This window comes from Salmo salar, chromosome 14, assembly GCF_965601325.2.
Source record: "Salmo salar chromosome 14, fSalSal1, whole genome shotgun sequence".
NCBI lineage: Eukaryota > Metazoa > Chordata > Actinopteri > Salmoniformes > Salmonidae > Salmo > Salmo salar.
The window spans coordinates 28,443,043-28,455,046 of NC_138304.1; the positions used below are offsets into that span (position 1 = coordinate 28,443,043).

Below are 12,004 nucleotides of genomic sequence, written 5' to 3' on the forward strand. Positions count from 1 at the left end.
CTTCATTCATTACTCATTACTCTTACAAATGACAAAACCTATATAGCAGAGGTATTCAACTCTTACCCTACAAGGTCCCGAGCCTGCTGGTTTTGTGTCCCAGGTCTAAATCAGTCCCTGATAAGAAGGGAACAAAGAAAAAGCCCAGTGGAACTGGCTTTGAGGTGCAGAGTTGAGTTTGGGGGCTCTGTAGCATTGCGTTGCATACTGCATATGATTTGTGTGATCTAAATGTTGTGACACAGAAGTTATGACAGTGTGGAGTCATAGCCTGTCATTGGTTAAAAAAACAAATGTTCTGAATGAATGGTCTGCGAGCGCTTTCAAGCAGTGCTTCTGCGTCCTTGAGTGCAGTGTTCCTAGGGATACTGTAGGGGCGTGTCATGTGGATCATGATCATCTTTACGTGTATGTGTACAGAGGGAAAAGCCGTACGTTTGTAAAGATAATATGTACAATACGATTTGATGCTAAAGCTAATTGCCAGTGACAAACTCAACTGTGAAGAACAGATCAGCTCCGATTGCTTGACTGTTTGAAGCCGCACCAACCAATGGCACCGATTGACAGCGCAAAATAAACATAGAACAGTCGTGGCCCGTGTCTCGCCAAACTCCAAACGCACTATGCGACGAGATGGACAAAGAATGATTTCTATGTCTTATGAATTTTGGATTATCACGGTGTTTAGGTGAACAAGGCTACTGTCCGGTGTTGACATCTCGTGAATTATGGCAGTTCTGTATGGAATCATATTTCTGTTTTGGTTAGTGGATGAGGTGAGTATCTGATATTTATAGTCATAAATTCAATCAATGTGAAAATGAAGAATTATTGCCCTCTTTTTGCTTCTGTCTCGTTGGTCTCTCAAATATGAATTAAAGCCCTGGGGTTTATTGAATGTCAACATAACAATGTGCCTTGCTGCTGCAGAAATTGTAGGCTATTGAAAACTATTAAGGCCTATGAAAGTTAGGCAGTTATGTAAGGTTACATAAGTCAGTGGTATATCGAAGGCTATTCTGTAGTAATGTATTAAGATCTATTTTATGTTCTTGAAATGAAACATTATTTTGAAAAATTCAACATTCATAACAATCTTACTGGGCTCATATTTACATCAGCCTGGATCATATCATACCACAAAATGAATTAGTTTGCCCTTGTCTTGCTGCTGATCATTTGGTTCCATCAAATAAGATACAACACACACCAGTGGTGGTTGATGACGTTTAAGATGAGGAAGGATGATTTTTGTTTTATGAACATGTCCTATTACAGCATATTGGATGACTGTCATTCATATTCCATTCACCCAGCTCAATGTAACATCGATAGGTTTAGGCTACTACATGATACTCATACTAGGTTGCTACAACCTAGCCTATGAATGAAAGTTTACAACGTAGGTGAGAGAATTTTGAGTAATCAAGGTGACAGACAGTGCCACATTCAATACCGCCTTGCACACTTTTGCGTGCATCTAGCTGATCTAGGGTGTAATCAATAGTCCAACATCTGCAAACAAGAGTTTTGAGTGGACAAATTCAGATATAGTTATACATGTTTTGTTCCGTTTGCTTCCATTTAAAAAAAGTTTTTCAACAGAAAAGGCACAATGAAAACACCCCTGATCACGCACAAACACAATTAATTTTCATAGCAACCACATACGAACAGCTTCTTGTATATATAATTCCATCTATCTAGGTGAAAAAACCTTTCCAAGCCAAACCTTCATATCATGACCACTAACCGCTACACACAGCCTACATCATTGTCACGTCATAGTCAACATAGCTACTAGAACTAACACTTTAGTAAACCACAACAATCATGCAGTACAGTGTACAGTCTGCAGCAAGCACTTTAGCAGTTACACCGGTGGGCCCTGGTGGTAATAAATTAATAAAACCAAAACGTACCTTAACTTGGAAGAGTTCCAGTGTTGGATACCCATTGCCAGCTAGCTAACATAGCATCCGACCCTGTTTGAGCCGGGTGTTTGAGTAGGCTAAATTAGCTAGCTGCATTCGACGCTAGCTAAGTAAGTGAAAGTGAAAAAGATATATGCTGTGAAATATAGTTAACTCTCTCTCTCTTGCTTCTCCTTAATTTTGAAATTAATTAATTTGTTCAAAACTGTTCAACTATCGTCTTTCTCTCTCTTTGAGTCAACTACTCACCACATTTTTACACTGTAGTGCTATCTAGCTGTAGCTTATGCTTTCAATACTTGATTAATTCTCTGATCCTTTGATTGGGTGGACAACATGTCAGCTCATGCTGCAAGAGCTCTGATAGGTTGGAGGACGTCCTCCGGAAGTTGTCATAATTACTGTGTAAGTCTATGGAAGGGGTTGAGAACCCTAGGTTTTGTATTGATGTCAATGTACCCAGAGGAGGACAGAAGCTAGCTGTCCCCTGGCTACACCATTGTGCTAGCCTACAGAGTGCTGCTGAGACTACTGTAAACCTTTATTGCAAAACAGTGTGTTTTAATCAATAATTTGGTGACGTAAATATATTTAGTATAGTTTTATCTAAAAAGGATCACCTTCTTTAATGTTTCACAATTTTTATTTTTATGAAATTTGCTGAGTAGGATGGTCCTCCCTTTCCTCCTCTGAGGAGCCTCCACTGACACACACACTAACACACACGAGGCAGCTCTTCCTCTGCTAACCATTGTTAATTGTCACTGAGCTGAAGCAGTGACAAACAGCTCTTTGTGGTCCTTTCCGTGACCACAAAGGCAGGCTCCAGTCCTGCTCAGGGGCTGCCTTTGTGTCTCCCTGCCATGACTGTATTTGGAAGGGACACCCTGCTAGCTGCAATTGACCGTGGACACAAACATCCACCTGGCAGGCTGGTGTGGAAAAAAGGCTGGAGTGTTTCCCACAATTACTCCCATCAAACAAGGGCCAATGCTAGCTGGCTCGCCTCACAGGTCACACATGCCTTAAATGGTGATGGAAGGACATCAAACAAAGTGGATGTCTCATCATCATACAAGCCAGAGCCTCAGAAAAGAACACAGTGGAATAGTTTGTGATTATGCCCAGTGAGGACAGTAATAGTGAGTCCACAGCCTGTTTTTCTCCAGGACCTCATTTAGAGGCTTGTTATACACAAAGCCCTAGGCCTGGTCTGACAGAGGCTGCATTGTATGTGTGCAGAGTGGGTTCTGGTCTCGTCTGGACTTTGCAGTCAGTGGTTCACAATCATCTTGAGTTGGCCTCTGAACATAGAGCATGAAATAGAAGTTTGGTTCATGAAATATGAACTTTGCTTACAGTAAGTGATATTTATAATACCAATGTTAAGGACAAGACAACCAAGTCCTGTTTGGTGGTTACATTTGGCACATCACAGAGAAATTCAACTACAAGGAATTAGTAAGGGCTGTCTGAAGAGAGAGTGGACCAAAACGCAGCAGAGTTAGTGTTCATCATATTTAATTATAAAATGGAACACTATACAAATACAAAATGAGAAACTGACAGCCAACAGTCCTGTCAGGTGAAATACTGAACAGAAACAATTACCCACAAAACCCAAAGGAAAAACATGCTCCTTATGTGTGACTCCCAATCATGAACAATGAGCTTCAGCTGTGCCTGATTGGGAGTCACACACACGGCCCAAAACAAAGAAATACAAAAACATAGAAAAAGGAACATAGAACGCCCACCCAATGTAACACCCTGGCCTAACCAAAATAAAGAACAAAAACCCCTCTCTATGGCCAGGGCGTTACAGAATTCACATGGTTGACATGTTTACATGCCCAACACAATGGCCATTCAACATGTTCTCTCATTTATTATCTGCCTTTCAAGATGATTTTATCATGATGCTTCATTTTCCCTCTGAGATTGCTCTTTGATTTCATACCAGCAACTATAAATCACTGACCAGTTTTCCTTTTCTCATATACAGTGCACAGCTTCCAAGAAGTACTGCTGGTATTTTGAAGGAGGCTACCCGATCTATTTCATGTAAGTATACTGTTCATACACATGGGTAACATAATTCATCTGGACAAAGACACAATTACATTGCAGCATACTGTATATTAATTGTTAATAGTAAGACATTTAATATTTTACAAGACATATTTATTCGTTTTCAACCTTCTGCCATTCAGATTAAACTGTTTGTGAATTTAAAGAGTGCAGTCTATTGATTCCCTCTGGCTTGTTTAAAGGCCGGGTGGAGTTTGGTTAAAGAAAATGGTCCCTGGATGTGGATGAATACAGAGAAATCACCCAGGTTGGTAACGTTATTATGAGTCAATACCAGCCTTTGACTCACTCCACTATCATAGCAGACTCATTTTGGCAGTCATTCAAAAAGCATGCTGTCGAAGCGGCGAGGGGAAATAATGAGTAAGCTGTAGCTTTTGCAAATCCAATCATCAAATCCAACACAGCATCTAGTCTCGAGGACCTGACCCTAGGCATCACAGTAATTAGGGTCTGGTTTCTATGATGGACTCTTTTGGCATAGAATAACTACGTCACTGCCTACATTGATAAGGTGAAAAAAATCTGGGGACTCCCAACAAATCACGAGGCAGACATGCCAGAATGTCGGGATTCAAAACCAAAGTTTGCAGGCAAAACCTTTGCAGTGGTTTTAGTTAAGGTAGTTGATGCAAACTAGCCACTTGCGAAATGCACTCATTAAAAATAACCTCTGTCATCTCCATCTTGCTAGCTACTATTTAGTATTTTATTCAAGTTGAAAGGTAGTGACGTAGGCTGTGACGTAGTTCCTCTATGCCTAAAAACTCCATCATTGAAACCAGACCATAGTCACTGTGTTGCCGAGGGTCGGGTTTTTGAGACTAAACAGCATCCACTGGGTTGAGAAATCACATTGGAGAAGCTCTTTGACTTCTATCTAAATCATTTAACTAATGGGCTAATAATTAGTCTTATAAAAACATGTTAGCCACTAGGCTGGCTGTAGAATTCTACCACTTGCTTTTAGAAAGGCCTCATTTTCAATGTATGAGGAGCTTTTAAAAATGCACTACAGTGGTGGTGCATCAGTAGGAGTTATAAAAAATGTAAAGCCTAAGGATGGAGTTGGAGTTATGGTAGGAGAGAGAGAAGAGCATTACTGGGAGTTAGCATGCTGCAGTGACTGGGGGATTTGGATTGAATTGCCTCTGTAAAATAGTGCACACACAGATCTAATGAAATACAGTATATTGCAGGGCGACTGTGGAATTGAAATAGTGCACTATTAAGAGAATGCTGGCTCAGCTCTATGCCCTCTCCTAGCGCTGTGCTGCTAATGACTTGTGTAATGGATGGCCTTAATGCTGAAAGCCGGAAATGCAGCTCTCACACTTATAGTACTGCTGGTTTAAAATACAGTACAAAATACTGACAGAAGGAGAGGGGGAATATTTCAAATGTTGAGGAGGATTTGTCATGGAAGTGGATTGCCGTCTATTTAGCCAGAGGATTTGGATGTTCAGTGCAGATCAGTGGATGATGAACATTTCTCTGAAATCTGTAATGATGGCATAAATCATCTCTCCTCTATGTTTAAAACTGAAGCTGCTATCTGCCCTTGAAAAACATCAGATACCCCGGCTCTCGGCGCATTGAAGATCTGAAGCCTGGAACTGCCAAATCACATCTCTGCCTCACACAATAAGCACTGCCCCATCACCATAGACAAAACTATAAAAGTAATTTGTTAAAATTAATGAGTTTCTACTTACTTTAATGACAAAGTATGATTCATTCTTACCTAAAAGTTCCTATATTTGACATATAAAACATTTTGTGTGTGTGTGTGCGTGTGTGTGTGTGTGCATTTGTGTGTGTGCGCACAGAGTTGTCAAGTCACAATGAGAGCATGTAGAAAAAAAGGAAGGGAAGTGCTGCTAGGGTAAACAATAGTAGGTCTTTGTAGATAGATGTTCTTTGGTAAAAGGGGTAAATTGGTCATCAAAAAGAAAGGAGGACCAAGGCACTCTTCATATCATTAATTAAAATGTCTTTATTTGCATGGCATGTTCAATGGAACCAAGACTTGAAAACTCTTGGTTCCGTTGAACCTACCATACAAATAAGGCATCACAATGAGAGCCATTCATCATCAGCTCTCCTGCATACAGATGCTGACAACTGATCAGCAGGGGGTTCAGATACAGTTGAAGTCGGAAGTTTACATACACCTTAGCCAAATACATTTAAACTCAGTTTTTCACAATTCCTGACATTTAATCCTAGTAAAAATGCCCTGTCTTAGGTCAGTTAGGATCACCACTTTATGTTAAGAATGTGAAATGGCAGAATAATAGTAGAGAGAATTATTTATTTCAGCTTTTATTTCTTTCATCACATTCCCAGTGGGTCAGAAGTTTACATACAGTGAGGGAAAAAAGTATTTGATCCCCTGCTGATTTTGTACGTTTACCCACTGACAAAGAAATGATCAGTCTATAATTTTAATGGTAGGTTTATTTGAACAGTGAGAGACAGAATAACAACGACAAAAAAATCCAGAAAAACGCATGTCAAAAATGTTATAAATTGATTTGCATTTTAATGAGGGAAATAAGTATTTGACCCCCTCTCAATTAGAAAGATTGAAAGGGAGTGCTCCTAATCTCAGTTTGTTAACTGTATAAAAGACACCTGTCCACAGAAGCAATCAATCAATCAGATTCCAAACTCTCCACCATGGCCAAGAACAAAGAGCTCTCCAAGGATGTCAGGGACAAGATTGTAGACCTACACAAGGCTGGAATGGGCTACAAGACCATCGCCAAGCAGCTTGGTGAGAAGGTGACAACAGTTGGTGCGATTATTCGCAAATGGAAGAAACACAAAAGAACTGTCAATCTCCCTCGGCCTGGGGCTCCATGCAAGATCTCACCTCGTGGAGTTGCAATGATCATGAGAACGGTGAAGAATCAGCCCAGAACTACATAGGAGGATCTTGTCAATGATCTCAAGGCAGCTGGGACCATAGTCACCAAGAAAACAATTGGTAACACACTACGCCGTGAAGGACTGGAATCCTGCAGCGCCGCAAGGTCACCCTGCTCAAGAAAGCACATATACATGCCCGTCTGAAGTTTGCTAATGAACATCTGAATGATTCAGAGGACAACTGGGTGAAAGTGTTGTGGTCAGATGAGACCAAAATGGAGCTCTTTGGCATCCACTCAACTCGCTGTGTTTGGAGGAGGAGGAATGCTGCCTATGACCCCAAGAACATCATCCCCACCGTCAAACATGGAGGTGGAAACATTATGCTCTGGGGGTGTTTTTCTGCTAAGGGGACAGGACAACTTCACCGCATCAAAGGGATGATGGACGGAGCCATGTACCGTCAAATCTTGGGGAGAACCTCCTTCCCTCAGCCAGGGCATTGAAAATGGGTCGTGGATGGGTATTCCAGCATGACAATGACCCAAAACACACAGCCAATGCAACAAAGGAGTGGCTCAAGAAGAAGCACATTAAGGTCCTGGAGTGGCCTAGCCAGTCTCCAGACCTTAATCCCATAGAAAATCTGTGGAGGGAGCTGAAGGTTCGAGTTGCCAAACGTCAGCCTCGAAACCTTAATGACTTGGAGAAGATCTGCAAAGAGGAGTGGGACAATATCCCACCTGAGATGTGTGCAAACCTGGTGGCCAACTACAAGAAACGTCTGACCTCTGTGATTGCCAACAAGGGTTTTTCCACCAAGTACTAAGTCATGTTTTGCAGAGGTGTAAGGGCTGTCGTCGTAAGAAAACCAAGATGCGCGTAGGATGTGTATTCATTTTAAAGATTTAATCAAATGAACCACTATAAACAAAATACTCGACAGAAACGACAGCAAACAGTCCTGTCTGGTCCTACATGAACAAAACAGAAAACACTAGACAGAAACAATCACCCACAAAAACCCAAAGGAATAACAGGCTACTTATGTGTGACTCCCAATCAGCAACAACAAACTACAGCTGTGCCTGATTGGAAGCCACACGGCCAAAATCAACGAAACAAACCAACCTAGAAAAAAGAACATAGAACGCCCACCCAATATAACACCCTGGCCTAACCAAAATAAAGAACAAAAACCACTCTCTATGGCCAGCGCGTTACAGTACCCCCCCCAAAGGTGCAGACTCCGGCCGCAAAACCTGACTCTGAAGGGGAGGGTCCGGGTGGGCCCTCTTACGGCGGCGGCTCAGGTGCGGGACGTGGCCTCCGCTCCACCCTCGGCGTTGCCCACTTAGGTGGCGCCCCTGGCCGTGCCGGAGAACTGGTGGGCGACCCTGACTGCGCCCGGCTGGCGGGCGACCCTGGCTGCGCCCGGTTGGCGGGCGACCCTAGCTGCGCCTTGCTGGTCGGGCGATTCTGGTTGCGCCCGGTTGGCGGGCGACCCTGGCTGCGCCCGGCTGGCGGGCGTCCCTGGCTGCACCCGGCTGGCGGGCGACCCTGGCGGCTCCGGTGGCTCCGGGCTGGTGGGCGGCTCCGGTGGCACTGACCCAGGATTCACCAGGCTGGGGAGACATGAAGGAGGCCTGGCCCTAGGCGCAGGCACAGGACTCACCAGGCTGGGGAGACATGAAGGAGGCCTGGCACTGGGCGCAGGCACAGGACTCACCGGGCTGGCGGGCGGCTCTGGCAGCTCCGGACAGGCGGGCGGCTCTGGCGGCGCCGGACAGGCGGGCGGCTCTGGCGGCGCCGGACAGGCGGGCGGCTCTGGCGGCTCTGGACATGCGGGCGGCTCTGGCGGCTCCGGACTGGCGGGCGGCTCCGGACTGGCGGGCGGCTCTGACGGCTCCGGACTGGCGGGCGGCTCTGACGGCTCCGGACTGGCGGGCGGCTCTGGCGGCTCCGGCGGCTCTGGCCCAGGACTCACCAGGCTGGGGAGACATGAAGGAGGCCTGGCTCTGGGCGCAGGCACTGGACTCACCAGGCTGGGGAGACCCACTGGAGGCCTGGTCCGTGGAGGAGGCACAGGACTGACCAGGATGGGGAGGCCCACTGGAGGCCTGGTCCGTGGAGGAGGCACAGGACTGACCAGGATGGGGAGACCCACTGGAGGCCTGGTCCGAGGAGGAGGCACAGGATAAACCGGGCTGTGGGGCGGCACTGGAGTTCTGGTACATAGGCTCTTTACCCACACTCCAGGCTGAATGCCCAATTTGTCCCGGCACGGGCGGAGCGCAGGCATTGGGCGAACTGGGCCCTCCCAGCGCCCTGGCAACACAGTGCGCAGAGCCGGTGCAGGATAACCTGGACCGAAAAGGCGCACTGGAGACCAGACGCGCTGAGCTGGCACAATCTGTCCTGGCTCGATGCCTGCACTCGCATGGCACTTGCGGGGAGCTGGCCTATAGCGCACCGGGCTATGAACGCGTTATGCTTCACAGCATAACACGTTGCCTTACCAGTACCACGCTGCTTCCGGTAAGCACGGGGAGTTGGCTCAGGTCTACCGCCTGACTCCGCCAATCTCCCCGTGTGCTCATGTCTGCTGCGCTCCCTTTCCTCATACCAGCGCCTCTCAGCTCTCGCCGCCTCGATCTCCCACTGCGGGCGGCGATAATCCCCAGCTTGAGCCCATGGTCCTTTACTGTCCAGGATTTCCTCCCAAGTCCACGATTCTAGATAGCTCCTCTCCTGGTTCTTCTCCTTGCGCTGCTCCTTTCTCCGCTGCTTGGTCCGTTTTTTGGTGGGTGATTCTGTAAGGGCTGTCGTCGTAAGAAAACCAAGATGCAGCGGAGGATGTGTATTCATTTGAAAGATTTAATCAAATGAACCACTATAAACAAAATACTCGACAGAAACGACAGCAAACAGTCCTGTCTGGTCCTACATGAACAAAACAGAAAACACTATACAGAAACAATCACCCACAAAAACCCAAAGGAAAAACAGGCTACTTATGTGTGACTCCCAATCAGCAACAACAAACTACAGCTGTGCCTGATTGGAAGCCACACGGCCAAAATCAACGAAACAAACCAACCTAGAAAAAAGAACATAGAACGCCGACCCAATGTAACACCCCGGCCTAACCAAAATAAAGAACAAAAACCCCTCTCTATGGCCAGGGTGTGACAAGAGGGGTCAAATACTTATTTCCCTCATTAAAATGCAAATCAATTTTTGACTTGCGTTTTTCTGGATTTGTTTGTTGTTATTCTGTCTCTCACTGTTCAAATAAACCTACCATTAAAATTGTAGACTGATCATTTCTGTGTCAGTGGGCAAACATACAAAATCAGCGGGGGATCAAATACTTTTTTCCCTCACTGTACACTCAATTAGTATTTGGTAGCATTGCCTTTAAATTGTTTAACTTGGGTCAAACGTGTTGGGTACCCTTCCACAAGCTTCCCACAATAAGTTGGGTGAATTTTGGCCAATTCCTCCTGACAAAGCTGGTGTAACTGGGTCAGGTTTGTAGGCCTCCTTGCTCGCATAAGCTTTTTCAGTTCTGCCCACAAATCTTCTATGGGATTGAGGTCAGTTCTTTGTGATGGCCACTCCAATACCTTGACTTTGTTGTACTTAAGCCATTTTGCCACAACTTTGGAAGTATGCTTGGGGTCATTGTCCATTTGGAAGACCCATTTGCGACTGATCTTTAACTTCCTGACTGTTGTCTTGAGATGTTGCTTCAATATATCCATATAATTGTCCTTCTTCATGAAGCCATCTATTTTGTAAAGTGCACCAGTCCCTCCTGCAGCAAAGCACCCCCACAACATGATGCTGCCACCCCCGTGCTTCACGGTTGGGATGGTGTTCTTCAGCTTGCAAGCTTCCCCCTTTTTCCTCCAAACATAACAATGGTCATTATGGCCAAACAGTTCTATTTTTCTTTCATCAGACCAGAGGACATTTCTCCAAAAAGTACGATCTTTGTCCCCATGTGCAGTTGCAGACCGTAGTCTGGCTTTTTTATGGCGTTTTTTGAGCAGTGGCTTCTTGCTTGCTGAGCGGCCTTTCAGTTTATGTCGACATAGGACTTGTTTTACTGTGGATATAGATACTTTTGTACCTGTTTCTACCAGCATCTTCACAAGGTCCTTTGCTGTTTTTCTGGGATTGATTTTCACTTTTTACACCAAAGTACATTCATCTCTAGGAGACATAACGCGTCTCCTTCCTGAGCGGTATGATGGCTGCGTGGTCCCATGGTGTTTAGACTTGCGGTCTGTTGTTTCTACAGATGAACGTGGTACCTTCAAGCGTTTGAAATTTGCTCCCAAGGATGAACCAGATTTTTAAAAAATTTTTCCTGAGGTCTTGGCTGATTTCTTTTGATTTTCCCATGATGTCAGGCAAAGTCGCACTGAGCCTGAAGGTAGGCATTGAAATACATCCACAGGTATACCTCCAATTGACTCAAATTATGTCAATTAGCCTATCAGAAGCTTCTAAAGCCATGACATCATTATCTGGCATTTTCCAAGCTGTTTAAAGGCACAGTCAACTTAGTGTATGTAAACTTCTGACCCACTGGAATTTTGATACAGTGAATTATAAGTGAAATAATCTGTCTATAAACAATTGTTGGAAAAATTACTTGTGTCATGCACAAAGTAGATGTCCTAACCGACTTGCCAAAACTATAGTTTGTTAACAAGGAATTTGGGAAGTGGTTGAAAAACGAGTTTTAATGACTCCAACCTAAGTGTATGTAAACTTCCGACTTCAACTGTAGCTATCCAACTTCAGCTCAGGGACTCAAGACAAACTGAAATTATAATGGAACTAAACCTAGTGCTCCCTCAATAGTTTACTTAATATTCACCTTAGACTGCAGAGCGTTTGTCATCTGCTTGGTATGTCTATTCCCTTGGGCCTCTTGGGATTTGTGTCAGACTTTTGTCTCAGTACTGTGCATATGAGAACTGCCATTTGTCTGAATGTGTTTTGAGAGGGTGGTTAGAGGACTGTACTGTTTATACAAAAGCCTTCTCTCTCAGTATTGTAGATGCTGGTGATTGTAATAAAAGCTT

The 12,004-nt window shown here is 44.7% G+C and overlaps 1 protein-coding gene across 2 annotated transcripts in view; it reads left to right on the plus strand.

The window, feature by feature from the left end:
* Positions 1-429: 429 nt before the first annotated feature.
* LOC106569210 (WW domain binding protein VOPP1) overlaps positions 430-12,004 on the plus strand; it is a 34,931-nt gene continuing 23,356 nt past the window's right edge. The window contains exons 1-3 of one of the 2 annotated variants that reach the window (XM_014140344.3): positions 430-779; positions 3,943-4,001; positions 4,211-4,275. In XM_014140344.3, the coding sequence (XP_013995819.1) occupies positions 4,247-4,275 (29 nt within the window). In that variant the 5' untranslated portion in view covers positions 430-779; positions 3,943-4,001; positions 4,211-4,246. The remainder of the gene's footprint in view (positions 780-3,942; positions 4,002-4,210; positions 4,276-12,004) is intronic. The other variant, XM_014140343.3, reaches the window with a different exon arrangement.